This window comes from Pieris brassicae, chromosome 1 (assembly GCF_905147105.1).
Source record: "Pieris brassicae chromosome 1, ilPieBrab1.1, whole genome shotgun sequence".
Classification (NCBI taxonomy): domain Eukaryota; kingdom Metazoa; phylum Arthropoda; class Insecta; order Lepidoptera; family Pieridae; genus Pieris; species Pieris brassicae.
Window position 1 is genome coordinate 2,454,753 of NC_059665.1, and position 26,371 is coordinate 2,481,123.

Sequence of the window (26,371 nt, forward strand, 5' to 3'; positions counted from 1 at the left end):
TGGAGTTTGTCAAAATAAAACAATTAATAATTAAATGCTTTTTATTTACATTGGTCCAGCAACAATCACTTGTATTTAATTAAATACATATAAAATCTACTAAGGCATACAGACAGCCAATTACAACAAAAAAAAGTTCCCCTAATGGGGCATAGTGCGGACATTTCTGTCAAAATAACTGGCCCTGAGCGAGCCCGGGTCGATCTTCGTACCTTAAACGCTGTGCGCTAATAGTTTGTCTAACAGTTGCTTAAATAACACCATATCGTGGTTATCGTGTTTTTAACCTATAAATAAATAGTTAAAAGTAACAGGTGTAAAACAAAGTTATTATTTCATACATGAAAATTAAAATTAACAATTTCTAATATATAATAAATAGGTCTATATTTAACAGACGATATTAGTAAATAAAAATTTCGAGCTTAAAATAAGTTTTACAGCACCCAATTCCGAATACAGTTTAGTTTAACAAAAACAACTCATTTTAATGAGATATAATAACTTGATATTAATTTCTTATCAAATATGATTAACAATCAAAGTATTTTTGTATCCAGTGATTAACAATCAAAGTATTTTTGTATCAAGTAATAAACAATCATAAAGTATTTTTGTATTAATACAAATGTATTAATTGTTATGTAGAAAGGTTAACCTTTCTATACTAAATAAAAACGATATTAAATAACAGAAACATCTTTGAAAGTTTCGACATGTGTTAAGTTTAGATAAATTAAAAAATAAACAAATTGGTACAGCTCCAATCCAATATCAGAAGATATTCCTCTTGTACTTTTTTTAAATATAATAAATAAAATTACACATTTAAAACAGTTTTACAAGATTTTAATATTTGTACATATTTTTTATTAATTTGAATTTAAATAAAACTAAATTCATTTAAAACGTTCACGGCTTAAATGTCAACATGTAACAGCGCCATCTATGTCTGACGTAATTTATCAAAACTTTACTTTCATACAAAACCATATTTTTTTGGGTTCATACATAAGACATAGCCGCTTAATATTCCAGATATTAAGCGATGCAACAAAAAGCAGCCGAAGTGAACCGCTTGCGGTTAACACAAAACGGCTGTTGAACCCTCAAATTAAGCAATAATTATATTAAATCCATATTGAGATCTCATAATCAGTGTTTTTCGTGCATAGTGATTAAAGTGCATTTTTCTCTAATTCATCTCCGTAAATCGACCATTTCCACAGACGACGCGTTATCTAGGTTTATATGTGATACATTCTGCAATCAAAAATTTAAATTTAATTAAAACTAGTAACTTTTACGGGTACCCACATAGAGATATATGAATTTCCTAACACAATTACATATTATACATTTTTAATTCACCCAGAATCGAATCCAATACATCCAAATTATTACGTCACCCTTGAAATATAGCGCTATGTATTTCACCTTTTCTTGTATGACCTTGCAACCCAATTTCTGACTGGGAATATAACCTGGCATTTTTCTATAATTTTAACATTACGGTATTACAGGTACAAAATCATTGTTAAAATTAGTTATTGCGAACTTCAGGTTAACTGGAAGTAACTGCTTTTAGCAGTAAGACCGGATGGAAATATCCTGTCTTCATTTATTTAAAAAAAAATCGGCCTGTTTTGTGTTATTCTGATACACATAATGTATTATTATTAATTTTGATTGTAATGGATAAACTCCTTAATTGATTTTAAAAATTCTTTTATTAATATAATACTTTAATAGTATTTTATCAACAGGAGTGGAGTATCAATGGAAAATAAAAAAACGGGAACAATTACTTCCTATCCCATTGAGGGTGCTTCTTCGAGATCGAACTCAGGATTAATAGGAATTGAGATATTTTTGAAATAGTTCATTTATTGCAGTTTCAGCTACTAGCATGAGCGTACGCCCCTCGACTCTAAACGCACAATGCGTTCGAATGACAGCTGTACCTACACAAACAACTAAAAGACTCGCTCGCAAAATTGCCACAAAACGAAGATACAGAAGCCTCAGATCCAGACCTAAACGGCTTTCATTATTTTCATTCATTTATTGAGCTTTTAACTTACATAAAAAAGTGGTGGATCATTAGAATGTGGATGAAAGCCCGTCTGTCTGCAATTAGCGATATACTTCATTCCGTGTTCTGGCGTTAACGCGAAATACCCAGTCCTGAAATTGACAAATTAACCTTAGTGTATGTACAGATTTCATTTGAACATTGACCAACTGCTGACACGGCTCCCGTGGTTCACAAGAATACTGCAACTACTGTGAATAGGTGTAAGTAGCATTTATATTATTTTATAACAATAAAACCCCTTTTGAATATTTCTCTTATTCATTGCTCACTTCCTCTCAAAAAGGCGAAGGCTCCTTCAGCGTCCAGGCTCCAAGCCGTTAGATTTGAGTCCCACCACCTTAAACCTTTGATCGTAAGAGACGGTGCTCCGTTACCTTAAGGAGACATTCCGCACCTACTTGTTTCTATATTCACTATTTATGTGTTTAGGTACATCCATAGGGATCTGTATTAGCTATTATCTAGTGCAGCTTGCTAATACATACACATATTTCACATGGCAAGCTGTAATGTGTAAACTTTGTAACCAATCCCTGGGTTACCAAAAACTCCTTCGTAAGACCTTTAAAAATATTATTAAGTGTTTTACTGCAAGTGTGTTTATTTTACGTACTCATTATATTTAGGTGCGCAGACTATCGCGATGGCTTCAGACATCATCAGCTGATATGAACACTGAGTGTGAAGGTCTACTGACGAGAGAAACGCCGTTTGAGTTGGGTGTGTCTGAAAATAAAGTTACTTCGTGAGCAGTGTGAGTTAAAAGAGGACGCACTGACAAGGAAACGGGAGCGAATGCTTAGGTGGTTTGGCCGTGGAGAGCGGATGAAGGCGAAGCGACTTACGAGTTGGATACACAAGGAAACCGTGGGTGGTGAAGTCGGGTTGGCTAGGCCTTATCGGACCAAATCCAGGTGGTAGAGGGACAAATAAAAGTACCAATAACCGACGAGCATGCTGGGTGAATGTCATGCAAGTGGAGATTCATTTACTTATTTATTTACAAGTGTACAGTATGTAACATTTATCGAAGAACCAATAACATTATAGGTACATAAAAAGTTAAAATAAGGGATGCAAGCGGAATGTAATGTTAGCGGCAATCCTACTAAGAAAAAACAATGTGATGATAAAGTGGTGGGGAACCGTGGTATCTGCCTACCCTGGCAAAAAGGTGCGATAGTATAAATAAATAAAGTCAATTCGCTAATGCAAAAAGAGAACCAGCCTCAAATTGACGTTTTTTTTGTTTCTGTCTTTGACACACGCCATGTGTTGCTGACGATGGAACAGAGACATGCCGGCTTTCTCACCTTACCTTCACCATAAGTAATTTTTCCATAACAATATTTTTTTTGAATATAATATTTAAAAAGGATGGGGACAAATAAAGGCTTAATACTATTATATATATTTATTTTGTTATACTTGACTACCGAAAGTTCTTGTTTAATTTTTTTTCGCTTGTAAGCTGTAATCGCTTTTTTTATGTAACCGGAGGCAAACGGGCAGTAGGCTCACCTGCTGTAAAGTGATCCCGCCGCCATAGACACATTGCCAGAGGGCTCGCAAGTGCGTTGCCGGCCCTTTAAGAATTGGTAAGAGCGAGAGTGTTATTTACTTCCTCCATCCTCTATATAGAAATTACTAAAGCGAAAAAGAGAAGATTAACTTACATGTATCCATCCCAAAGTAATGAGATTATGTTGGTCCTGATAGTGAAATATTTCCTCTTCATTGTTGGTGCTGCAGGAATCCGATGTTCCCGTCTGCTTTGGCACTATTACATGTGTTATCTTCAACTGATTTTGTTCCTAAAATGGTACGCATATCACAGATATTACGATCGCTAAGACCGGTAGCTTTTGATAGGAAATCTGTGGGTATGGTAGGGGTATATATGTATCTACCTAAGACGGTCAAAGTCCGCTTATGGTATGGGACGATGACCACAGACTTTAAATATGAAAGGTATAAGTATTTTTCCAAAACAGAGTTGACAATGCAATCTAGTAGTAAATAAAGAAACAAATCACACTCAACATGAGGCTCAAAAAAGTTTACACTGGATTATTTTTACATTTGTATGACAGTTGACAGTAGTCTGTGATCTGTGGCCTGTCTTTCTTTACTGCATTGTAGTTTGTTACCGCCAAAACCGTGTTTTCTCGAGTTTTACTTGATGCTTTAGCTTATTTATTATTACTATTATAAGTTTTTTTTAACTTGCGATTCAAAAAATCATTTAATAGGTAGTGTTTATAATATGAATCATTGGCATACATGCCCTTTCTAAAAGTTTGTACTTAAGTTGTATGTAATTTGATACATTGATTTTAAGAGTAAATATGTTTATTGTTAATATCTCAAAAATATTATTTCTGACAGTGATAATTCTTTCCTCGTATGTTTATGGGCTATTTGACAACACATCATTCCAGTTTATGGTTGGTCTATCTATAGTCGATAGATCCTACAAAATGTTATTTTTAATTCTAAAGTATTAGCTTTAAAAATTTAAGATTCATAATTTCTAGTTTTCTGTTGTCGAACTAATCCACATACTATACCAACGAAAACGTCAAGTTTTTTACGTGTTAATTGTAATTTGTAATTGTAATTGTGTAAAAAAATTATATAAATACACATTCGATTAAAAACAGTTTTCGACGACAGTCAACAAGACAGTATTAGGATTAGACATTCGATGACATTACTTACAATCACGTCATGTCAACGTCGATTTAACTAAATAGTCATGTGACGTAAGAAATCAATATATGTTTATTAATTAAAGTTTTTTTTAAATTAATGCTTATTTAAGAGTTATTTACACCATAACGTTACTTAAACCGCAGTTTTATATAACTAAACAACATTTCATTTATAGAAAAATGTAATATTTTAGAGATTTATTTTAAACTACATTATAAATAATTATCAGGTAAATGACTCGGCGATCTTTATAGCGCAAAATTAACGAGATTGAAATTAATTACTAAATTCAGTTTAATTAATGTTGACGTTACTTTACGTTAGTAAAATCACTATATTACTATCACGTAACCTAACGTTACTTAAGTTACAAATATATTCTAGTTAATAATTAAGCACGCATAGCCATAAAATATAAAATTTTAGTTTTAGTAGTAATAACTAAGCCCTTTAGTTTCACACATTCATAAATTATAATACGACTCGTTTCTTATGTTTGTCTTAGTTTAAAGAACCCATGAATTACTCAAGTTACAGTTTTTCGTTAGTTCAGCGTCCCAATCCAACTAATTACATGTTAGTTAGCTTGTTTTAAATGATCAAATACATTGACACTAACTCTCAACAAAGCGTTTCATTTATTTGAACATCTCTCCAACAATCAGATTCTCTGACTTACCAACTTTCCAGCCAATATGCCGCATAGTTCAATATTTTTTGCCGTGTTAGCAGCGGCTATAACTAGGAATTTGCTGAGTAAAGTTGCCGGTACAACAACAGTTCGTAAACCACCAGACATTGGCAACAATGATTCATATTGATCCCTATAAACAAATTAAGAAAATAAATTTACCAATAAATAGGTAATATTTAACATTTAACTCTCTGCATATTCTATATTTACCATGGAGAGTGTTCAAAGGCGTTGTCCGTAGTTCACAGTTCTAATACCTGCAGTTGTTTCATTATATATGTGAACTATGTGAACCACCGCCTATGTGAGTGCCCATGGGCGGTGGTAACACTTAACATCAGATGAGCCTCCTATTATATAAAAAAATATTCATATAGAAGTTTTTTTTAACTTTTGCTTATTCCAAAAATCAACACAATGGTCTAAATATAGTTTTATCCATTTAAAAAAAATGATTAAATGGTTCAGCGTATGGCGGAATCATATTATTAATAAAGAATACTGTAAATTAACAAATATTCATAATTTATTTCTGTCTATGTCTATAGACAATTACAATCAAATGACAGAGGTTATACAAATATTAAATATATAAAAAATGTACAAACTGTAGAGGCTTAGATGGGGGTATCAGTGGTGGAACTGGGCTATAGTGATGTGCTGGAGCTCTAGGTGGTTCACTGGCGAAGTCATCAGGATATAAAACACCATCCACTGGTGGTGCACTTGGGTTTATTGCCCAGTTAGTCTGAAAGAACAATTTAGTTCAAAATGTATGTGAAGGTATTATATTCTATACATCCTTAGTTTTATATTGGACTGAAAGCACAGTTAACATTAATTATTATATTGGAATCAAAAATAGACACTAAAATATTCTTTATGGTCTGCTCAGGGCTTCAGGGTATTCACAACCAACATAATTGCTAAGTGAAGATAAAAAAATCAGTGTCGCAGTAACTTTTATGTTTTGGTCTAAGATTTCTGTATCTCTTTGTAATGAATTTTATTTTAATATTAGGACAGTAGGTGATTAGCCTTTGCTAAATAAATATTACATACTGTTGGTGTCAAATGTGGTTTCTTCCCATCTTGTTTATTCTCATCTGCTTGAAGTCTTAAAGCTAATTTTTCATCTTCCAGTTCTTGTAACTTCCTTGCCTCTTCTTCAACTTTTTTCTTAGCCTGCAAGTTAAACAACACATTACAAATTACTGTGATTATTTGTAATATTAAGTTTAAAAAATTCAGATAGGTTCATTACAACATAATCTTTTTTTAAATATATAGCATTAAATCATGATATGCAATATCATAAGATCTTTTCTAACATTAACCAATAGCATTTTCAACATACCTTATTTTTTTTATATAGAACATGTTCGTTTGCATATTGTTCTAAAAGTTTTTGCTTAAGTTTCTCAGCTTTTGGCATAACTTCCTTTAGTTTAGTTTGGTTGACAGACTTGACATCAGCAGGCACTAAGCTATAATCTGGATGCTTTCGAATTTTTTCCAAAAATAATGTCATAAATTTCATGTATAATATATAAGCATTTTCAAGACTACCCTCAGCAAGATATACATTGGCCATTCTGACCATTTCAAGGCCTGAGCGATAATATCTGAAAATTAATAATGTTATTCTGAGCCCAAAAGAAAGCTAAGCAAGACCGAAGTCATTATGAGATTTGTCCTAAGTCTTATTATTCATTTTATCTTAATATAAAAATGGCTTATATTAAGGATTTAAATGTAAAAAATGATTACTTTTTATATATCATTTAATATTCAAATTACAAATAAATATGTGTTTACAACTAGATGGAAATAAAAGACTTTAATTTATATTAGATATAATTTACCTTCTAGGTGGTACGTTCGGATCTACTTCGACCATCGCTCCATAGTTCGCTAATTGTTTAACCCTAAATGCAGGCTCAAGTGCAGCCAGATTTGTTTCTCGTTTTTCAGACGATTGCATTTTGTTATATTAAATATAATATCTCAAATACTATAATGGTTAGTTGATAACCAGTAATAAAAAATAATATTAAATTTTACCACTACTTAGATTAATTATTCTTAACTGTATTCTTAAATCTCATTTCTTCAAGTGAATTACCTGAAAATAGGCACAACAATATAATAATTTTCCTATATTTGAAATTTTCTGGATACCACAGACTACGAGCTAGAAGTTAAAAATAAAAGTCTTACTTGACAGTGACACCGACGATAGAGCTAATCTGAACACGAACGAAAGCATATAAATTGTGAAAAATAAGTATATGTACGTATCATCTATTTGGCCTTAAGCATTATATATAATTTATGTGTATGGGTGCTATCAGCAATAAGAATTCTTATGCTTTTATGCTTGGTGGACGTAAACTGATTTATAAAATTCATTTAAATAAGTGTCTCTTCCATACCATATTTGTTAGCCAGTTACAGTAACCACCTTATTTGGTCACGTTATATATTGTTTGCAAAAAATAAATACAGTATGCAAATTTTTGTCTAGACAGTAAAATATTAATTTAATAATTGTCTGTTATACTTTTCTGTAACGTGTAACTTCATTTTGTAAGGAAATAATAATAAAGATATATTATATTTACTCTTTTAATAAAATTATAAAATCTTAACTTAAATTCTTAAAAAGCATTAAACATTAAAAATTCTAAAGTTTTATCTTATTATTTCTATTTCTTATTTTTTTTAAATTTTATGATAACCGCTATTTTACTTTCTGAATTCTGTTATCTCTGCCAAACGCCATATTGTTTTTAACTTTTAATATTATTGTGGTTATTGGTAAGCCGCTGAGAAGTGAGACTCGCCGCCCTCGTTTTCGGACTTTCTGAAGTATCTATCTATATCAAAGTTCTATATTTTGTTACATAAAATTTACTATAAAAGGTATTTTTCTGTTTACTTACAATATAATGAATTCCGTTAAATTTTTTTCTTTGTAGTTTCAAATAACTACAGATGTAAATAAGCTTTTTTTGATCTTGTACATATATTAGCATATTATATTTTTGATAAATGGTTCAGAAATTTCTATATTAAATTTCATTATTTCTTGGTAAGAAGGTGAAAACGTGATACATATACGTTGAAAATTTTTACAGGTTCAGGACGCCATGTTTCAAACCTTATCCCTAAATCATTCAATTATTTTAGAATAGTTACCTTATTATAATGAATTATACGTATTATATTATAATATTTATATCAAATATGCTAGGTCTCCTAAAAATATCCATAAAAAATGTATCCTACACAAATTATGTAGAAGTTGCAGGTAGGTGCGTAAAATTTCCACGAAGTTAAAGCCATCGACTTGCAGTAGGTATTATTGGTAGTGTTATAATAATTGCGAAATAAATATCACAATATCAGCATAGTTTTAACCTACATAATAGTTTTGTTATATGTAACAAACAACTCGATTTTTCGTGCTTAAAATCTTTCTTGACTTTGCGTTGGCTAGGTCGTTATGGGTGATCGTGGTAGCGGCCTGGGAAGGGCTCGCGGTCGAGCAGGCCGAGGTAACTTCGGAGAACAACAGCACAGACGACCGGGGGAGCGAGTGCGCCCAGCGCAATCTGCTCCCTGTCCGGGCACATCTGCGCCAAGACCTCAACCACCTAGTGCATGGGGTCCGCCCAGCGTAGCTCCACACGTTAGAGCTGGAGTACCTCAACCAACTGAACCTGCTGGCAGAGCCTCTCATCGTTCAACTCCATCTACTCATGCACACCCTGGAGATGTAGATGTTCAACAACAAATGCAAAATTTGGATTTAGGTATGTTAAAATTGGTTTGTGTTAATAATAACTGGAATGTTTGCCAATTATATTTATCTGATATATTCTATTAAAGTACCAAACATCAAGCCACTCATTGTAATATTAAATTCTCTGAAGCATTACTTCTCTTTATTCAAGTTTAGTTCGCTTTGCCAGAAAATGAGTAGTCACTTCAGTGTTATATGTAGGGTTTTCACTGCAATATATTAATATTGTCGCTGTTTAGTCTACTTTAAAACTGAATAGAATAGCAGTGCTTCAGAAAGAAACAACTAATCCTGTAATAATATAACAGGAAGAAAAGAATTAGGAGGTGGTGATGCTGCATCTGCACCTTCACGAGGTTCATTCCGAGGTGGTGGAAGAATTCTGCCAGATCAAGTTCAAGTTCTTAGGACAAGACCAGAGGCAGTTACATCAAAAAAGGGTAAGTTTAATACAAAGTTTAAGTAAGTAAATGTAAATGTTAGTATTTTCATATATACATTTTGAAGGAAATAAAATTATGAATGCAATATATATTATTATTACATTTTAACATAATAAACATGTATGTTATAAATTTATATGCACATCTTAAATTACCAGTTACAACTTACAAGTTTTGTTAAAGTAAGCAGTTATATTGTTACTGAGTATATTTATTTTTTCATTGTCTCAAGAAGTTTTGTAAGCAGTTTGATTCATAGCTGAAATATGCTACATGCAGAACTTATATGTATGGACCATTCTCCTTTGTATTTTACTTTTATAATTATAAATATATTTGTTAAATATTGTGAGGTTAATGATAAGAAGGTAGGAATAAATTTTCTCTAATGAGTGTCTCTAATTTCATTATAATAGTACATTTATACATTATAATTGCTACCTTGGAAATGATCATTTATCTCGTAAATTTTTCAGCAGAATAAAAAAATAAATCCCTTCCATGTTCAGAATTTAATTCTACCCTTTAATTATAGTATTATATAACAATGCTTTTAACTCTCAATAAGTAAGTATGTAAGTTGATATACTACTCTTTTTACTTATTATTAATAATATTTATTAATCTATAGGAACATTTGGTACACCAATAAATCTACTAGCCAACTATTTCACTGTGGAGACTACTCCTCAATGGTGCCTTTACCAGTACCACGTTGAATTTGATCCAGAGGAGGATCGCACTGGTGTTAGAAAATCCCTTTTACGTCCACACACCAAAAATTTTGGGGGGTGAGTGATCATTATTAATACTTAATACTTCATTATAATTTTGTGAAATATATAATATAATACATAAATATCTTTAGATAATTTTATTTGTCTTGATACTGTTTCGTTTTATTTAAATAAAACTATATAAATGCAAATTACTATATCCGCGGTGTCTCCCAGCCCCAGCCGCGCAAAATATTGATTCTGATTTCGGTGGGTTACCCTAGATGTCCAAGGAAATCTTTTATGCACTTATGTGGAGGACCCTAGGGGAAGGAGATTCCGATGTAGTCAGTCCGATGGTCTCTTCATCACCAGCTCGATCTCATCAACCCTCGAATGTGTTGATAATTACGAGGGTGGAGATGGAATGGTCGAACTCCACCCTGGGCAGTGAACAGAGGCCCCTTTTACCCTGATATCTCCTGATAATTGACTTTTGTCCGCCTTGTATGTAAATGTATGTTTGGTGCGATGCTGTCACGCCGCGTACCAATGAAACGCACCTACAAAGTACTACCGTTGAGGTTTCGCTGGACGCGGAAAACATTCTTTTGGCATTTGAAATTGCACTAATGTTGCCGCCACAAACTTCTCCCACTTTACTTTACCACTTCTCGACAAAAGTACTACATGTATATGTATACTATATAACCCTAAGAATCGGTCGTGGGAAATGTGTCTCCCGTATGTCAAACTCTAACACGGAGATCAGGCGTTGGCGTAACTCTCCTTTTTACAAACTAAATTTTTTTTTGTAGATGTCTTTTTGATGGAACAGCACTGTATACTGTGAAACGTCTACCTCAGAGTCCTATGGAATTTTACTCTGAACGAAAATCAGATGGGGAGAAAATACGGATTTTGATCAAGGTATAATTGTTTGTTTACTTATTATTGATATCCCATTGTTAGAGTTTTTTCTTGGGTTAAAAAAATGCGGTTTTTAACTCCTACAGTTAAGTTTCTGCAATACAAAAAAACCAGTTAAATTTCCCATGTCAAGTCTATTAGTGTTCTAAGGTTCTATAGAATTAGTTACGCACGATTAGAAGTTCTGTAAAGTTTGATAAATGTTGTGGTTACGAAAAATATGTTTTTTATTGCAGCTGATATGTGCCGTCAGTCCTGGAGACTACCATTACATCCAAATCTTCAATATTATTATAAGAAAATGCTTCACCATGCTGAATCTTCAACTGATTGGCCGTGATTTCTTTGATCCACAGGCTAAGGTAAACTCTAATTTCTATTTTATTATTGTATGATTAATTAATTACATTGAATTTATTTAATATTTATAAAATGTACTCAAAATGTAATCACTAGTAGTAGCAGTCGTGTTTTATTCTGTGCAGGTGGACATGCGTGAACACAACCTGGAAATTTGGCCTGGATATAAAACTACTATTAACCAATATGAGGACCGGCTTTTGATGGTCACAGAAATAACGCACAAGGTAAGTTTTTAATTCTATGGAAAAAAATGTGTGTGTGTGTCAGCTACGACGCACGATTGGAGTTTACTCCTTACGAACGATAATTATGATATATATCGAATAGAAAAAAAGGGTAAATGAACGCATCTGCTAAAATGATAAGAGAAACAAACATATATCTGTAATTATTCGGATTATTTATATTACTTCAATAAAGCGTATTACATAATGTTACAAAACAATATAAATAATAATAATAACAATAATGATTGTGTTCAATTTATACAAATCCAATTTTAGAGAGAGAATGAGATGGAATCATTCTTTTACACGATCAATCCTACAGATATATATGTTTGTCTCTTTCTACGTAACGCCTCAACTTTTCGTGTTACACTTGATTTTACTCCTCATAAAATTTCCGTATCGGGCCTTATAACTCAAATCGTTTCTTAAGGAGTACACTCCAATAAAAACAGTTGCACTGGTATTTATTTATAAGATCTAGTTACTGCCCGTTTATTTATGAAACCGAGCTGTTTCATAAATTATTCTATTATTTTGCAGGTAATCCGTTTAGACACAGTTCTGCAATTGCTGCATGTATATAACAAGACTAAAGGGCCTTCGTTCAAGCATCAATTTTGTCAAGATTTGGGAGGTTAGTTTAGATTTCATGAATTTATGTTAAACATAAACAGTGAGCATCGTTGGCCTAGTGGCTTCAGCGTGTCACTCTCATCCCTGAGGGCGTCGGTTCGATCCCCGCCTGTGCGCTTTTGACATTAGGTTAAATCGTAATTAGGTCGGCTCGGTGAAGGAAAACATCGTGAGGAAACCGGCTCACCTGAGACCCAAAAAGTCGACGTGTCACCCACAGGAGAACAGAATGCAGAAATCTTAGGCCCGGACCTAAAATGATTGAAGCAGCACTGTTTTTTTAACAGCGAAATTTAATTCTCAATTTCTGTAACGTATTTGAACCTGAAATGATAAATTAATGCTTTATAAATAAACTGCAAATATAAATAGTTTGTAATAAAAATATTTTTTCTATGTTTCCTCTTATAGGACCTATGTTTAATCAGTGGATTTTTTTCGTGTAGTACTCACTCAACTCAAGACAGTATAATTATGATTCCAGGTCAGATTGTGATGACGGATTATAATATGAAAACGTATCGAATTGACGACGTGTCGTGGGAAAGTAATGTCCAATCAACATTCCGTATGAAAGATGAAAATATCACGTACATTGACTATTATAAAAAGGTATGATATAAACGAAATAAATTAATAAATTAAAAATATTATGTAGTCTATATATGCACTTTGTTACTCGATACTCACAATGAATAATTTATTTTCTAACGTGCTTTTGTGGTAAAGAAATCAACGTTCAAGTTCGGGCTGTACTTCACGTGTTACTGTTTTTATAAAAATTGACTGACACCGAAACAAAATATTGCCTCAATTTTTAACAATTCGTTGGTACCCATCCCGTTGTCGATATGCACCTCTACAATTCTTAAGAACATCACTACACCTCAAAAGACCTATAAATTCGAGCGAGACACAGATAAATATGATTTATGACCCGAAGTCTCCGTTCATAATGTGTCGACTACAATAATATAATATGGACTTTTATTCAAATCTACTTAGGTGCACATACAAACATAGATCGCTATATTAAACTATGTATATAAGGTTGAAAAAAAACTATCTAATATTTAGATCGTGCACAATTTCTGAAGATCTGTTTGCCAGTTGGCAAAGGCCTGCTCCAACCTTTTCCATTCGTATATTTGTTGGGCCACTCTGATCCATATCACTCCTGCCACTTGTCTGATGTCATCTTGCCATCTTTTTTGTGGTCTTCCTCTACTCCTTTTGCCTTCCCTAGAGTACCATTGTGTCAAAATTTTCGCTTATTATTATTCCTCCAGACCATCCAACATTAAGTCCATTTAAGTCTTCTTATTTTGGAGGTAATGTCTATGATTTTTGTCTTATGTACAATTGTTCCGTTCCTTCAATGCGTCGATAAATGTAACGTTTTGTCGAATATTTTTTTTAATTTATTTTATTGATACTTTGCATTATATAATGAGTTCTATTTAGTTGATGCATTTTAACAATGTGTTTAAAGAACATCGGACTTGTTGAATTCTTACTGAAATGATGATGATGTCTTTTCCAGAAATACAACATCACCATCACGGATATGAGCCAGCCCCTGTTAATATCGCGTTCGAAGCCTCGAGACGTCCGAGCGGGAATGCCCGAGTTGGTCTTTCTGGTGCCGGAATTGTGCCGACTGACCGGTCTTACTGAGGACATGAGAGCCAATTTCCAACTTATGCGCAATATGGCCGTTCATACTAAAATAGGCCCCGATCAGCGAATCCAGAAATTGCTCCACTTCAATCGCAGGTTGACTCAGACTCCGGAGGTCGTACAGGTTAGTTTAAATAATATCTTATAAGATCAGTATATTATAAAACTTGATAGGTTTAGAAATAGGCATTTAAAAATGTGCCAAATGGGGCAGAGGGGCAATTGTTTACCTGCCTCGGTTTACAACTGCCGGGAATCGAACCCGACTAGATTTAGATGATGCTTCGTAGTCATGTGTGTGTTAAAATATTGGCTCAATATGTAATTAATAAAAAAAATTATGAACTCAGGAACTGGCGTCTTGGTCTTTGAAACTGTCCAATGACTTGGTGCGTTTCAAAGGACGACAATTGCCTCCCGAGGATATAATCCAGGGAAATAATGTTAAATATCCGGCTGGAGATTCTTTAGACGGTTGGACCAGGGATATGCGGTGAGTCGTGTTGAATTATATTTTATTATAACACATTTATTGAAGAATTCGTATGGGGGTGGCAAAATTACATTCAAAGTCAAAGTCAAAATAACTTTATTCATATAGGTAAACAAGCACACTTACGAACGTCAAAAAAGTTAGATTAATTGTAAATTTACATTTGGTACCAGTTCGCAAGTCAAGGGCGTAGATTAATTGTAAATTTAAATTTGGTACCAGTTCGCAAGTCAAGGGCGTAGATTAATTGTAAATTTACATTTGGTACCAGTTCGCAAGTCAAGGGCGTAGATTAATTGTAAATTTAAATTTGGTACCAGTTCGCAAGTCAAGGGCGTAGATTAATTGTAAATTTACATTTGGTACCAGTTCGCAAGTCAAGGGCGTAGATTAATTGTAAATTTAAATTTGGTACCAGTTCGCAAGTCAAGGGCGTAGATTAATTGTAAATTTACATTTGGTACCAGTTCGCAAGTCAAGGGCGTAGATTAATTGTAAATTTAAATTTGGTACCAGTTCGCAAGTCAAGGGCGTAGATTAATTGTAAATTTACATTTGGTACCAGTTCGCAAGTCAAGGGCGTAGATTAATTGTAAATTTAAATTTGGTACCAGTTCGCAAGTCAAGGGCGTAGATTAATTGTAAATTTAAATTTGGTACCAGTTCGCAAGTCAAGGGCGTAGATTAATTGTAAATTTAAATTTGGTACCAGTTCGCAAGTCAAGGGCGTAGAGCGGGTGAGAAGAATTGGCATGACTCTTTCCGCCACTCTTTTTAATCGCCAAGTATTGAGTCATACAAATTGTTTTAACTGGAGCAGATCAATCCCAATGATGAGGATTATTTAAATATTCGTCAAATTTATAAAATAGCTTTTTTGATTAATTTACGTTTTAACGAGAGCTTTGAGTTTATTCAGTGAGAAATATTTGTATAAACGAATACAATATACATATAAGGAGTGGTTTATCACCCGGACTAAGGTTGATTGTTCGCTTAAATTAGTTATATTTCGAGTATTATTCTGGTTAATGTCACCATTTGTTTCAAAATCGTTTATATTTTTTTGTACATACAAAGCTTCGAGAATATATTGACCAGATAGTGTCATAATATTTAGCAAACAAATACCCCGAACAGCCCGCTTCTGCAGCTCAAATATGGATTGAAGGTCTCCATGCATTATTATTTATTGCAACGTTCATAGTCATATGATGATTTCTCGGAAAAGCCTTAGGTATCATTTAATTAAAATCGGTTCAATAGATTCCGTATTTCTGGAGCAATTTTTTTTAAGCGCGCATTTGGCTTTCTTACCGTGAAGGCAAAAATCGTGTGGAAACTGACAGGTCCAAAACCAAATGTCGATGATGTGTGAGACAAAAGTCTGATCACCTACTGTCTATAAAATAGAAATGATTGCGAAACGGATACATTCTGAGGTGGCCCTACACCTCCTTTAGGGTGTAGCGCCACCAGATTATGTTTTTACGAGAGTTTCTGGAGATGACTAGTATACAATAAAGAAAAACACTTCTTGAACGGATTAAAGCTATATACTATTATTAATTTTTTTAATTCTATGTATTAAATTTTTTAAAGACGTTTTGCTTGCTTTTCAGCGTGCGTGGTCACGGTTTAGAATATAATTTAGAATTATGTAAATAATTATAAGTTTTAATAATAATACATAGCTTTAATCCGTTCAAGAAGTGTTTTTCTTAATGTGTAAAAGCTATTTTAACAAATGTCAATAGTAGTATACATTTGTCAAAATTTTATAAACAGATCGAAGCAGCTTCTTACTATTGCTCAAGTACCTTCGTGGGTCGTGCTCACCCCGAGTCGGCAGCAACGAGATGCGGAAGCTTTCGTGGATCTCATAATGAGGACTGGCGGCGGATGTGGATTTAGACTGCCAAGGCCAGAAATTGGTAAGCCCTCATCGATCTGTACAGTAGTTTAAACTTCCCATTAAAGATATAACGAATAATATAAAATAGCGGTTAAAATAAACGAATTATATATAAAGAGGAGCTTTCTGTTCTACAAACATTATATACGTTTTATAGCTTATCTGCAATCTTACTACACTTTTAAAGTTTCAATAAAAACCCCAGGCTAAATAAATTGCCTTGTTACAGACAGTTAAAAATTAATAAATTTTAATCCATCCCTCCAATCATCGTCAATTTTTTTTTCAGTGACAATTCAACGAGACAGCAGTGGTGATTACTCCAATATGTGCGATACCATTATTGCCCGTAAAAATCCAACTTTAATGCTTATCGTTTTGGCTAGAGCCGCTACTGACAAGTGAGTCAATAGATTACTCAAGTTTTATATGCTTATTTAGGAGCCGTTCAATTATCACGTGAGCAGTTAATACTTGGATTTATTTTCTTTGGTTTTGTATTTGGTGATTACGTCAACAGTAATTGTTGGCGTTTTTTTTCCACATATTACCCACACATTGTCTATGCTTGAAAACGAAATGCATTTCCGAAGATTCCTACAAAAAATTGATAGTTTTATGTACTATTATTTTTGAGAGCTGTGCTTTTGCTGACAAGATGGGGATTAATTGCAGTAAATCTGCTTATATAATACTTGAATGGCCCCTACACATGATATGTTATTTTCTAAAGAAATATATAATTTGTGTTAGCGGTAGTTGATTTAGTTCTTAGGGTCGGAAATTAAATACTTCAATGATGACTTAATTCACTGATTTTACGTGAACTGTATAACTTCAAACTTGCGCAAAGAAAAGGCTCGTGCGCATGTGTCACAACCTCTTTTATAATCACAACTCCCTCCTCCGACTCGACCATCCCACTTCGGGAAGATGGTCGAGTCAATTCGTAACAACAACTCGTAAACAACCGAACGAGTCAAATGAGTAACTATTGCACATGCGCACTTGTAGCAAGATTCTTAAGAATATGTTTCATAAAAATGTTTAGAATTTAATTAAATAAATATTAGAAGCTAACATTTGTATATCATAATTTTTTCTTAATAGATACAAGGCGATAAAGAAAAAGTGCACCGTAGACCGCGCGGTTCCCTCGCAAGTTGTGTGCGCACGGAACATGACAAGTAAAACTGCGATGTCCATTGCTACGAAGGTAGCAATTCAAATGAATTGTAAGGTTAGTCATGTTTATACTAATATTTATAATTTTAATGGGAGCCTACTTATAGGCCCTAGACAAGATGGCAGAATCTTATTATTATATTTCGAAAGAGATAAAAAAAAATGTGTTAGTAATTTGTGACAAGTAATACGATTGTATTGGTTAGAATTGTTTTGATTTAAATACATAACAATGTTTACCTTGCATCACAAGAATGGTATTAATAGTAAAGAGTAGCTACAAGATGTTTGAGTGAAGAGTTTCTTATACCACAACTCTAACGAAGATATAGTAATAGGAAAAAAAGTACAGTAAAAACAAATGAAAAACAATAAAATACCTAACTCATTTGAAATGCCTATAAACAAGTTTTAAATTTGTGTTTAGATTGTGAAATATCATCCGTAATTTAATTAATTTCATATTCAATTCAAACATATCAATATGTTATATGGTTAAGTCAATAAAAAAATATTAATCAAAATACCCTAATTTTTCAGCTGGGTGGAGCACCGTGGACGGTTAAAATCCCGCTCCCGAGTCTCATGGTTATCGGATATGATGTTTGCCACGACGCGCGATCCAAGGAGCGCTCGTATGGAGCGTTTGTGGCCAGTCTCGACAAACCCATGAGCCAATACTTCTCAGCGGTTAATGCACACACTTCGGGAGAGGAACTCTCGGCTCATATGAGCTTCAATGTCGGCTCCGCCGTTAAGAGATATCGTGAGAGGAACGGTAAGATTACATTAGAAACAACTATTCCCAACTTTCCTTTCAATAATTGATTGAATGAAAATGATCAAGTTAAAGCAAAATACAGTAACCCACTATAATGCTAACCGCGTTGTAGGAGTAATCGTGTTCAAACGTTTTTTGAATTCAAAAATTACAACAACACAAATGAAACAAGTGCAAAGGTACACTAAACTATTTATGGACTTGATAAATCATTATAAATTATACACTACAGAAATATAACTTGGGAAATGTCAGCGTAATAGGGGTGAAATACCGGGGTATAGGAGACAGTAATTTCCCGTATAATATATCAGCATTACATAAGATTTTATGTGTCGTTTCAGGTATATTACCCGGAATGATTATAATATACCGTGACGGCGTTGGTGAAGGACAAATTCCCTACGTCTCCAGCCACGAGGTATTGAGCCAAACTTATTTTCTATTATGAATTAGCATTTATTTAAGAATGAGAAATTCTTTTTACTCGAAACCATAGATAACAAAAAATATTTTTTTTATTTTTTTTTATATCGGAAACACATACATTAATTTTCACATCAGTTTTCATTTACTTTAATAATATATTATAAATAATAATGATTGTCCCATAACAGGTTGCAGAAGTGAAGAAAGTGCTAACTGAAATATACGGAACTCCGCAATTCAAGCTGGCGTTCATTATCGTATCGAAACGCATCAACACGCGTATCTTCATCGAGAGGAATCGTTCTGGGGATAATCCCAGACCCGGAACTGTCATTGACGACGTGGTTACATTACCGGAACGGTAAAATATTGTCTTAGAATTTTTTTTAATTATATTATTTTATATATTTAGATTAGATTTTACTGATATAAAGCCTATAAAAAATAAAGTCAGTCAGTCACTTAAAAACTGATTTTTTTCCAGATGATATTTGTTTTACCCTTTTTTAGTTCAACAAGTGTAGTATACATTTAAAATGACCGAAATTTGATTTTTTATTTCAGTTACGACTTCTATTTGGTAACTCAGTCAGTACGTGAGGGTACGATCGCTCCAACCTCGTACAACATCATTGAAGATACAAGTGGACTGTCTCCAGACAGGGTGAGTATTATAATATTATCAATTTTAATATGGGTCTTGAATAAAAACCTATCATAGTAGTTTTATGTCTACAAATTTCTATCAAAACCTGTTTAGTAGTAAAGGGGGAATGTATTTTACATAGCGATCTAAAGTCAGATTATTTTCTTAAAATACTATTTGTTATAGACTACATAAGTACTGCTCATTATTAAAGAACATAGTCTGTATTTTAGTTTCGTTTTTTTTTTCAAGTATGCCTTGCTTCCAAGCACAACTTGCATAAACTTTTATTAGCTATAAAACATGTATTAACCTATAATTTTTCGTTAATTTTAGATCCAGCTTCTGACGTACAAGCTGACTCACATGTACTTCAACTGTTCCTCTCAAGTGCGAGTACCCTCAGTGTGCAAATACGCCCACAAATTGGCTTTCCTGACGGCTAACAGCTTACATGATCAGCCACACCATTCGCTCAGTGAATCTTTGTACTATATCTAAAGAGTATTAAGGAAAATACACAAAAGTAAAAATAAGGCTATTGAACATGCAATTACAACATTGTATACTTTTGTGTATTTGAATTCAGTTGATTCTAATATTTAGATTTTTATAGTTAAAGCCGTGTCTGTTACCATGGTTGTGATTATATTTCCATGTAAATGTCGCAGCCAACTAGATTAATAAGCCGTTCAATTGACAGCCTAGCCGTTTAACTAAACAGCGCCGTGTAATTAGCAGCCTGAAAGATATTCAGCCAGTAGATCAAACAGCTAGGGTAGACTTGAATTGATGACGTTTCATTACTTACCTAACCTGTTGACTGATAATGGCGTCTGCAAACCACAACTTTGATGGTGTTTTCAAAATTTTAATGAAAAACAAGTACAATGGATGAGGGTAGTGACAAAAATTATGTAAATGTAGCGTGTGACTCAAGCAATTTAGTTTTTAAAGCAATATTTTTTACATCAGATATTTCACTTTATTTGTGCGACATTTCAGCCGGCCAGTTTATAATATATTGTTACAAACGCAACGGCTGAACATCTTTCAGGCCGTTAGTTAAACGGCGCTGTTGAGAGGCTAAGCTATTACTTGAACGGCTTATTAAGTTGGCTGCGACATAATAACGTTAATCATCGAGCAAGACTAAGTCTCGCTACACTAGTAGTACTTACTTTTTTAGATTTTTAGTATGTTTGCATGTTTGTTCGAATCTCGTAGCTCGAATAAAGTCAAACAATTAACCATTAAGATAAGACGTGTCCAATTACCTCGTTTAATATATTTTTGTTAAAATTCTTGAACATGTTCAAATGTTTTTAAAAGACATTTTTTTTTTGGTTTCATTATTACTTAGTTTGTAAGTTATATAATATGCAGCGGAACTGTTATTTTATTTAGAGCCAGATTTCAAATTGACCAGAACTTGGTAACAATATTCGCATAAGTATTGACGTGAAATCATTTTTAGTTAACAAAGCTAAGCTAAGCTGAAAGATAAACAACAGTTTGAGACTTGTTAACTTATAGTAGGGCTATTTGAACCTTTATTAATTAAAATATATGTTTGAGATCTTGGCCTATGTTGTGATATTTGATGATGATCAATCTCTGTTAAAACTTCTGGCAGCTCAGTTGCTCAGACGGGATTGTTCATACATACATGTTTACTTGTACATAGTATTAGTCATTTGTTGATTTAATTCTAAGTCTTGGTAAGTTAAATCGCCTGCTGCCGAAATCCCACCTCGAGCCAAACTTGGCAAGTGTCATATTGTTGCATTTCCTAGATGTTAACTATGATAATGTATAAGATTTGTTTGAAGTTCCAACGTTTTTTATCTTTTTCTATTGAGATGAGGGCTGGTATACACTTGAGAGTTTTCTAAGCGGAATGATTGATTCGAAGCAATGCTTCATATTTTGGTACATTATTTTTTAAAGTATTTTTTCATTAAATATTCCCGCTGTCCTATGGTTTGATAACTGTATCTTCATAAATATATATATACGAACGTTTGATACATTCGTTCATTGAATTAATATGTTATCTAGCTATAGAGGCGTGGGTACTTTCGTAAACCTGTGTTTTATTTTTATTATTTATTATTCAATTTAAGGTCAAATTAAGTTTAGAAAGTGGTTAAAGATAATTGTCATTTAATTTATAGCACACATCTGCAAAATAAGTTACAACAGAAATAACACCAACAGAAAACAGGACACCAAATACACGCCGTGCAAACGTATAACATAGCATATGCCAAATTTTCATAAAATTGACAGAATATCAAGAAATAAGGATAAAATTTCGGCCATTGACGGTGAACCCAGGCATAGCGTCTTTTCCGCAAAGTTTGAACAAAAACATCTTCACAATTATCACAGTTCCACACTTTGGTGTCGGCCTCTTGAACAATGACCGCTGCCTTTTTTCGGAATCTTTGGCAGAACTGTGAAAATTTATTTATGCGTTTCGGTCTAGATTTTAGTTGTGCAACTTTTTTTCGACTTTTACTTTGTCGAAAATGGCTTCGTTGTTTAGTATTTAATTTATTTGGTACAGCATATTTCCGGTTTAGGCATTGTATCGGTTTATTAAACTTACAATTACACAAACATCTTCGTTGAATAACAGGTAGAGATGGTGCCTTCTTTTCGTTCATCCTTACATTTGGCTTATTATGAATACACGTACTTTTGAGCGAACAGCAATTCTTACAGGGCCTCCAAACATTAGAAAATACATCATTAGGACAGATACAGTGTGAATTCGAATGTGGTTGTATTTTATCGTTAAATGTTACGAATTTAGGTGATTTCTGCAAGCTGGAATAAACTGGGACATTTTTAGATTTCAGTGGTTTGCTTTCAGTTTGCACAGATTCACACACACACTTTACATCTTGGGGTACGTTTTTCTTTATATGTTCGCATAAGCAATCGCCAACTTTAGTATTATTGTTTTCATTTTGTCGATTTCGAGAAATACCTTGAATTTGATGCTCTTTCGTTTCTACTGATTCTTGTCGGCTTTGTGCGTAAAGATCTTGACTTTCTAATTCTTGTTCTTTTTTAGTTACTTTGGAATCTTTGAATGGGAATTTAACGTTGGAAACATCATTTTTACATTTAATTAAATCAAGTGCAGGCCCATTCTTATCTAATTTATCTTCTTCAGATAGTGCCTCTTCACGGGTGGTGAAAGTTTTTTCAAAACTTTTATCTTTCCTTACTTTGATTGGCTTCATTACCCACCCTCTATCATTATCATAATAAAGTTTGTACTTCTTTTGAGGGTTTGGATATTGTTTATTTCTATTCCGACGCAATAAGGTAGATTGTGAAGCCCCGAACCTCAGCCTGTTTCTCTTGAACTTTGTCACATTTCTATCTTTAATCAAAGAGAACATGGCTTCATAGAAACCTAATAGCTTTTTAACAGCACCAGCAACACAAGTATAAATGGACTGCCAAAAGTCTTGATCGTCATTTTGGCATATCTCTGTTTTACAGCTTTCTATATCTCTTACAGTTTGAAGTATTTCGTGGGGCCTCATGGGATATGATACTATCCAGAGAAGCGACATCATCAATATGCATGGAAACCATATAATAACAGAGAGTGCAAAGAGGGTTAATTTTACGCTTTTGGTTATAAAAATAGGACAGGTAGGAACATTTGACGATCTAGAAGAATTCTTATACTTCGACAATACTTTTGTTTTAGGACGACTTTTTGGCTGAAGAGTTGGCACTAAACAATTTCCTTGAACTGGTAATAAAGCTGCATTATCTCCGCCTCCTTTAGAATTATCAAACGATGTAGTGGGCACTGCTATATGCTGGGTATTAAACAGGCGAGGTTCACATTTAGAAGAATCAGTGGGATTGAAACGAGCGGCTTTTGAAAAATCTATGACGTTGTATGTTCCATCTAATTGATGGGCGTGGTGCTGGCATGTAGAATTAAGATTTGTATGTTGTATGTTATGGTCTGAGTAGAAATTACGGTGACGTACATTATCACTCGAAGCTGTTGGGATTGTTGTGCTTCTGCGACGACGTTTTACTTGCGGAATGTGTAATCGACAACAGAACTTGTTATTTCCATTTTTCTTATCATAATTTATGTCGTGAGATGATTTAGAGTTGTAATGAATTGCATATTTACAAATATCTTTAGAATTAAATGTCGAAGGTCGTCTTCTTTTTGATTTCCAATTTTTTGATTTGAAAAGAACTTCTATTTTGTCACTAACAGATCCGCTTCGTGGTAAAAAAACTTTTCGTTTCGTTTTACTCTTTTCTTTATCATTTCTTTTATGTTTTCTTCTTCTATCGGTACAAAAGGAATCATTTGACAAAGTGTTTCCTTTTCGCAACAAAAAGCTATGAAATCGTTTTGAGATTTTACTTCTAGGAATATCTGAAAAAAGTTATTTAGGTACGTTAAAGGAATCTAAATACATTTGAATTCATAGATTTAAAATATTTTTTCGTTGGCTCAATGAGAACCAATTTTAATACACGTCCAATTTACAATGATTTTATCACACTAATTCTTATAGACTATCTATAGAGAAATAAGACGTAGATACTTAGCGTACGAATATTCGAGGTCACTATATACTTATTAAAATATTTATTATACCATAATTGGGTCGTCTAAATATTTGACTTATACATTCCTGCGCTGATGGCCTTTTTGTTGGCTTACTGTCTTCATTTTCCGCATGCACTTGAGGTTTAAATATTTGTGTAACTAATTTTTCCGTTTGGTTACAATGTTGGCGAACTGATTCTGGTTTCTGTTGTACAACTTGTGAACTCCCAGGCTCTCTATTAAGGAACTTTATCAGATGTAGCCCATGCATATTTTAGATTATTTGGCTATTGGATTTGGTCACGTATTACACTGTAGTGCTATAAAAACTATGTTTGACCCCTTAAACATTATAGTAAGTACATCAAAAATATATAAAAAATTATATCTTGTAGCAAAAGTGACATGAGAATGTCGTAATGAATAAATTTTTGAATACGTCATTTATACACCTATATAGCATATCCTATGATATCATGTAGACTATTAGTTGCTATTAGGTTGACGCTGCGTTTGATATCGAGTAGAACGCGTAACAAAGAATACTTTTTTAATGTTAAAGGAGGCAAACGGCAGGAGGGTCACCTAATATTAAGTGATACCGCTGCACCTGACAATGCCAGAAAACTCGCAAGTGTGTTGCTGGCCTTTCAGAATTGGTACGCTCTTTTCTTGAAGGATCCTAAGTCGAATTGGTTCGGAAATGCTTCAATGGGATCAGGGATGCTGGTTCCACATAGAGGTGGTGCGCGACAAAAACTGCCTTAAGAAACGCTCAGGTGTCAACAACTCCTCTGAACCCTCTCCATGATAAATGCGGTAGTAGATGCATAGAGACCCCATATATCTACGCAACGCCAAGGGATCAAGACGCACGGAAAATGTCTGGTCGTTGATGATTCTAATCGCTCTTCGTTGAATATGGTCAAGCGGAAGGAGCTCAGTCCCGCCCATTTGTGAGTAGAGTACTCCATGTGGGGCTGAATTTGCGCTTTATAGAGATACAAGCGGTGGCCCGGAAAGTACCTCGCCTGACTGAGCACACCAAGCTTCCTAGAGGCTAATTCAGCCTTCACTTGTGATATGTTAACGCCCAGTATTCCAATGCTGGCTTTTTTATACCTTTCTTCTTTACTTACTAATAACAAACTGAATAAAGAATCCCTATACAATTTGTATAGTTACTGGAATAGCAAGCAAATATACGTAATTATCTTGAAATAAAAGAAAACAAGTAAACATTTGTTGCATAAACAAATTATATTTTATCTGTCACAACAACAGAAACAAAAACAGCACTTAAATATTTCTAAACAAAGGAATGCCGGTACCCAAAACAATATTCCTAGCAAAAACATTAGAAAAACCCGTAAATTCCTCCACTGTACTCTAGCGCTCAAATATTGTGGATAAAATTGGGGCCAGCGATGATAAATCCATAATTGAGGCGTTCTTTGTAAAGACATTAGATAACAATCTCGGGCAGAGGCGGTCCATTTTCTTTCAGACTTAGAGGGACTGGAGAAACAAGATTGTCCACAAGGGGAAACTGAATTTACTTGCGAAGATTGAAACAAGATTCTTCGCATATTCGCTAATAAATCGTACTTATTCCGTTTCGCTAAGCTTTTACAATCTTTATCCGTTTTCATGAATTTACCAAAAAAGTTATGAACGACATCAACGGGTGCTGCATTTTGTAACTTTTTGGATTTTTCATACCTTTTGCATTTTTCTATAGCTTTTGTTACGATAAATAATTTTCTCTCTGCTTGCTTAAGTTTAGCCGTTGTATTCGATTTATCTTTGAGCTCAAGTTTGTTTAACTGTTTTCTTTTCTTTTGTAACTCCTTATCAATGCATAATAATTCTTCTTGTTTATGTTTCAATGCATCTTCAATTGTACTAATTCTATTAATGTTATCGTGTATGTAAACTTTATTACTGCAGCAATCATTGCAGGGGCAGAATCTTTTCCGTGCATGTTTCATTATAAAAAA

At 33.6% G+C, this 26,371-nt stretch overlaps 3 protein-coding genes across 4 annotated transcripts; 1 reads left to right on the top strand and 2 right to left on the bottom strand.

Moving 5' to 3' along the window:
• Nucleotides 1-827: 827 nt before the first annotated feature.
• LOC123714836 (STAM-binding protein) lies at nucleotides 828-7,663 on the bottom strand. Its single transcript, XM_045669416.1, has 9 exons — nucleotides 7,373-7,663; nucleotides 6,865-7,132; nucleotides 6,570-6,692; nucleotides 6,116-6,255; nucleotides 5,493-5,637; nucleotides 3,775-3,912; nucleotides 2,712-2,824; nucleotides 2,085-2,187; nucleotides 828-1,263 (listed from the first exon to the last, which is right to left on the bottom strand). Exons 1-9 carry the CDS (start codon nucleotides 7,489-7,491, stop codon nucleotides 1,201-1,203), a joined length of 1,212 nt encoding a protein of 403 aa, XP_045525372.1. The 5' UTR covers nucleotides 7,492-7,663; the 3' UTR covers nucleotides 828-1,200.
• A 646-nt stretch (nucleotides 7,664-8,309) lies between these two features.
• Nucleotides 8,310-21,847, top strand: LOC123706921 (piwi-like protein Siwi). 2 transcript variants are annotated; one of them, XM_045656557.1, is made up of 19 exons: nucleotides 8,310-8,432; nucleotides 9,010-9,325; nucleotides 9,624-9,755; nucleotides 10,390-10,549; nucleotides 11,293-11,404; nucleotides 11,641-11,766; nucleotides 11,890-11,991; nucleotides 12,538-12,631; nucleotides 13,115-13,242; nucleotides 14,174-14,434; nucleotides 14,661-14,803; nucleotides 16,592-16,737; nucleotides 17,008-17,119; nucleotides 17,829-17,958; nucleotides 18,444-18,681; nucleotides 19,029-19,105; nucleotides 19,302-19,474; nucleotides 19,678-19,777; nucleotides 20,096-21,847. In XM_045656557.1, the coding sequence occupies exons 2-19, from the start codon at nucleotides 9,016-9,018 to the stop codon at nucleotides 20,258-20,260; spliced, it is 2,709 nt and encodes a 902-aa protein (XP_045512513.1). In that variant the 5' UTR covers nucleotides 8,310-8,432; nucleotides 9,010-9,015; the 3' UTR covers nucleotides 20,261-21,847. The 2 variants fall into 2 exon arrangements, with proteins under 2 accessions (XP_045512513.1, XP_045512523.1); XM_045656567.1 differs by having other exon boundaries at nucleotides 8,340-8,378.
• An 83-nt stretch (nucleotides 21,848-21,930) lies between these two features.
• On the bottom strand, nucleotides 21,931-24,771 carry LOC123716081. Its single transcript, XM_045671626.1, has 2 exons — nucleotides 24,420-24,771; nucleotides 21,931-24,194 (listed from the first exon to the last, which is right to left on the bottom strand). Exons 1-2 carry the CDS (start codon nucleotides 24,640-24,642, stop codon nucleotides 21,931-21,933), a joined length of 2,487 nt encoding a protein of 828 aa, XP_045527582.1. The 5' UTR covers nucleotides 24,643-24,771.
• Between the last annotated feature and the right edge of the window lie 1,600 nt (nucleotides 24,772-26,371).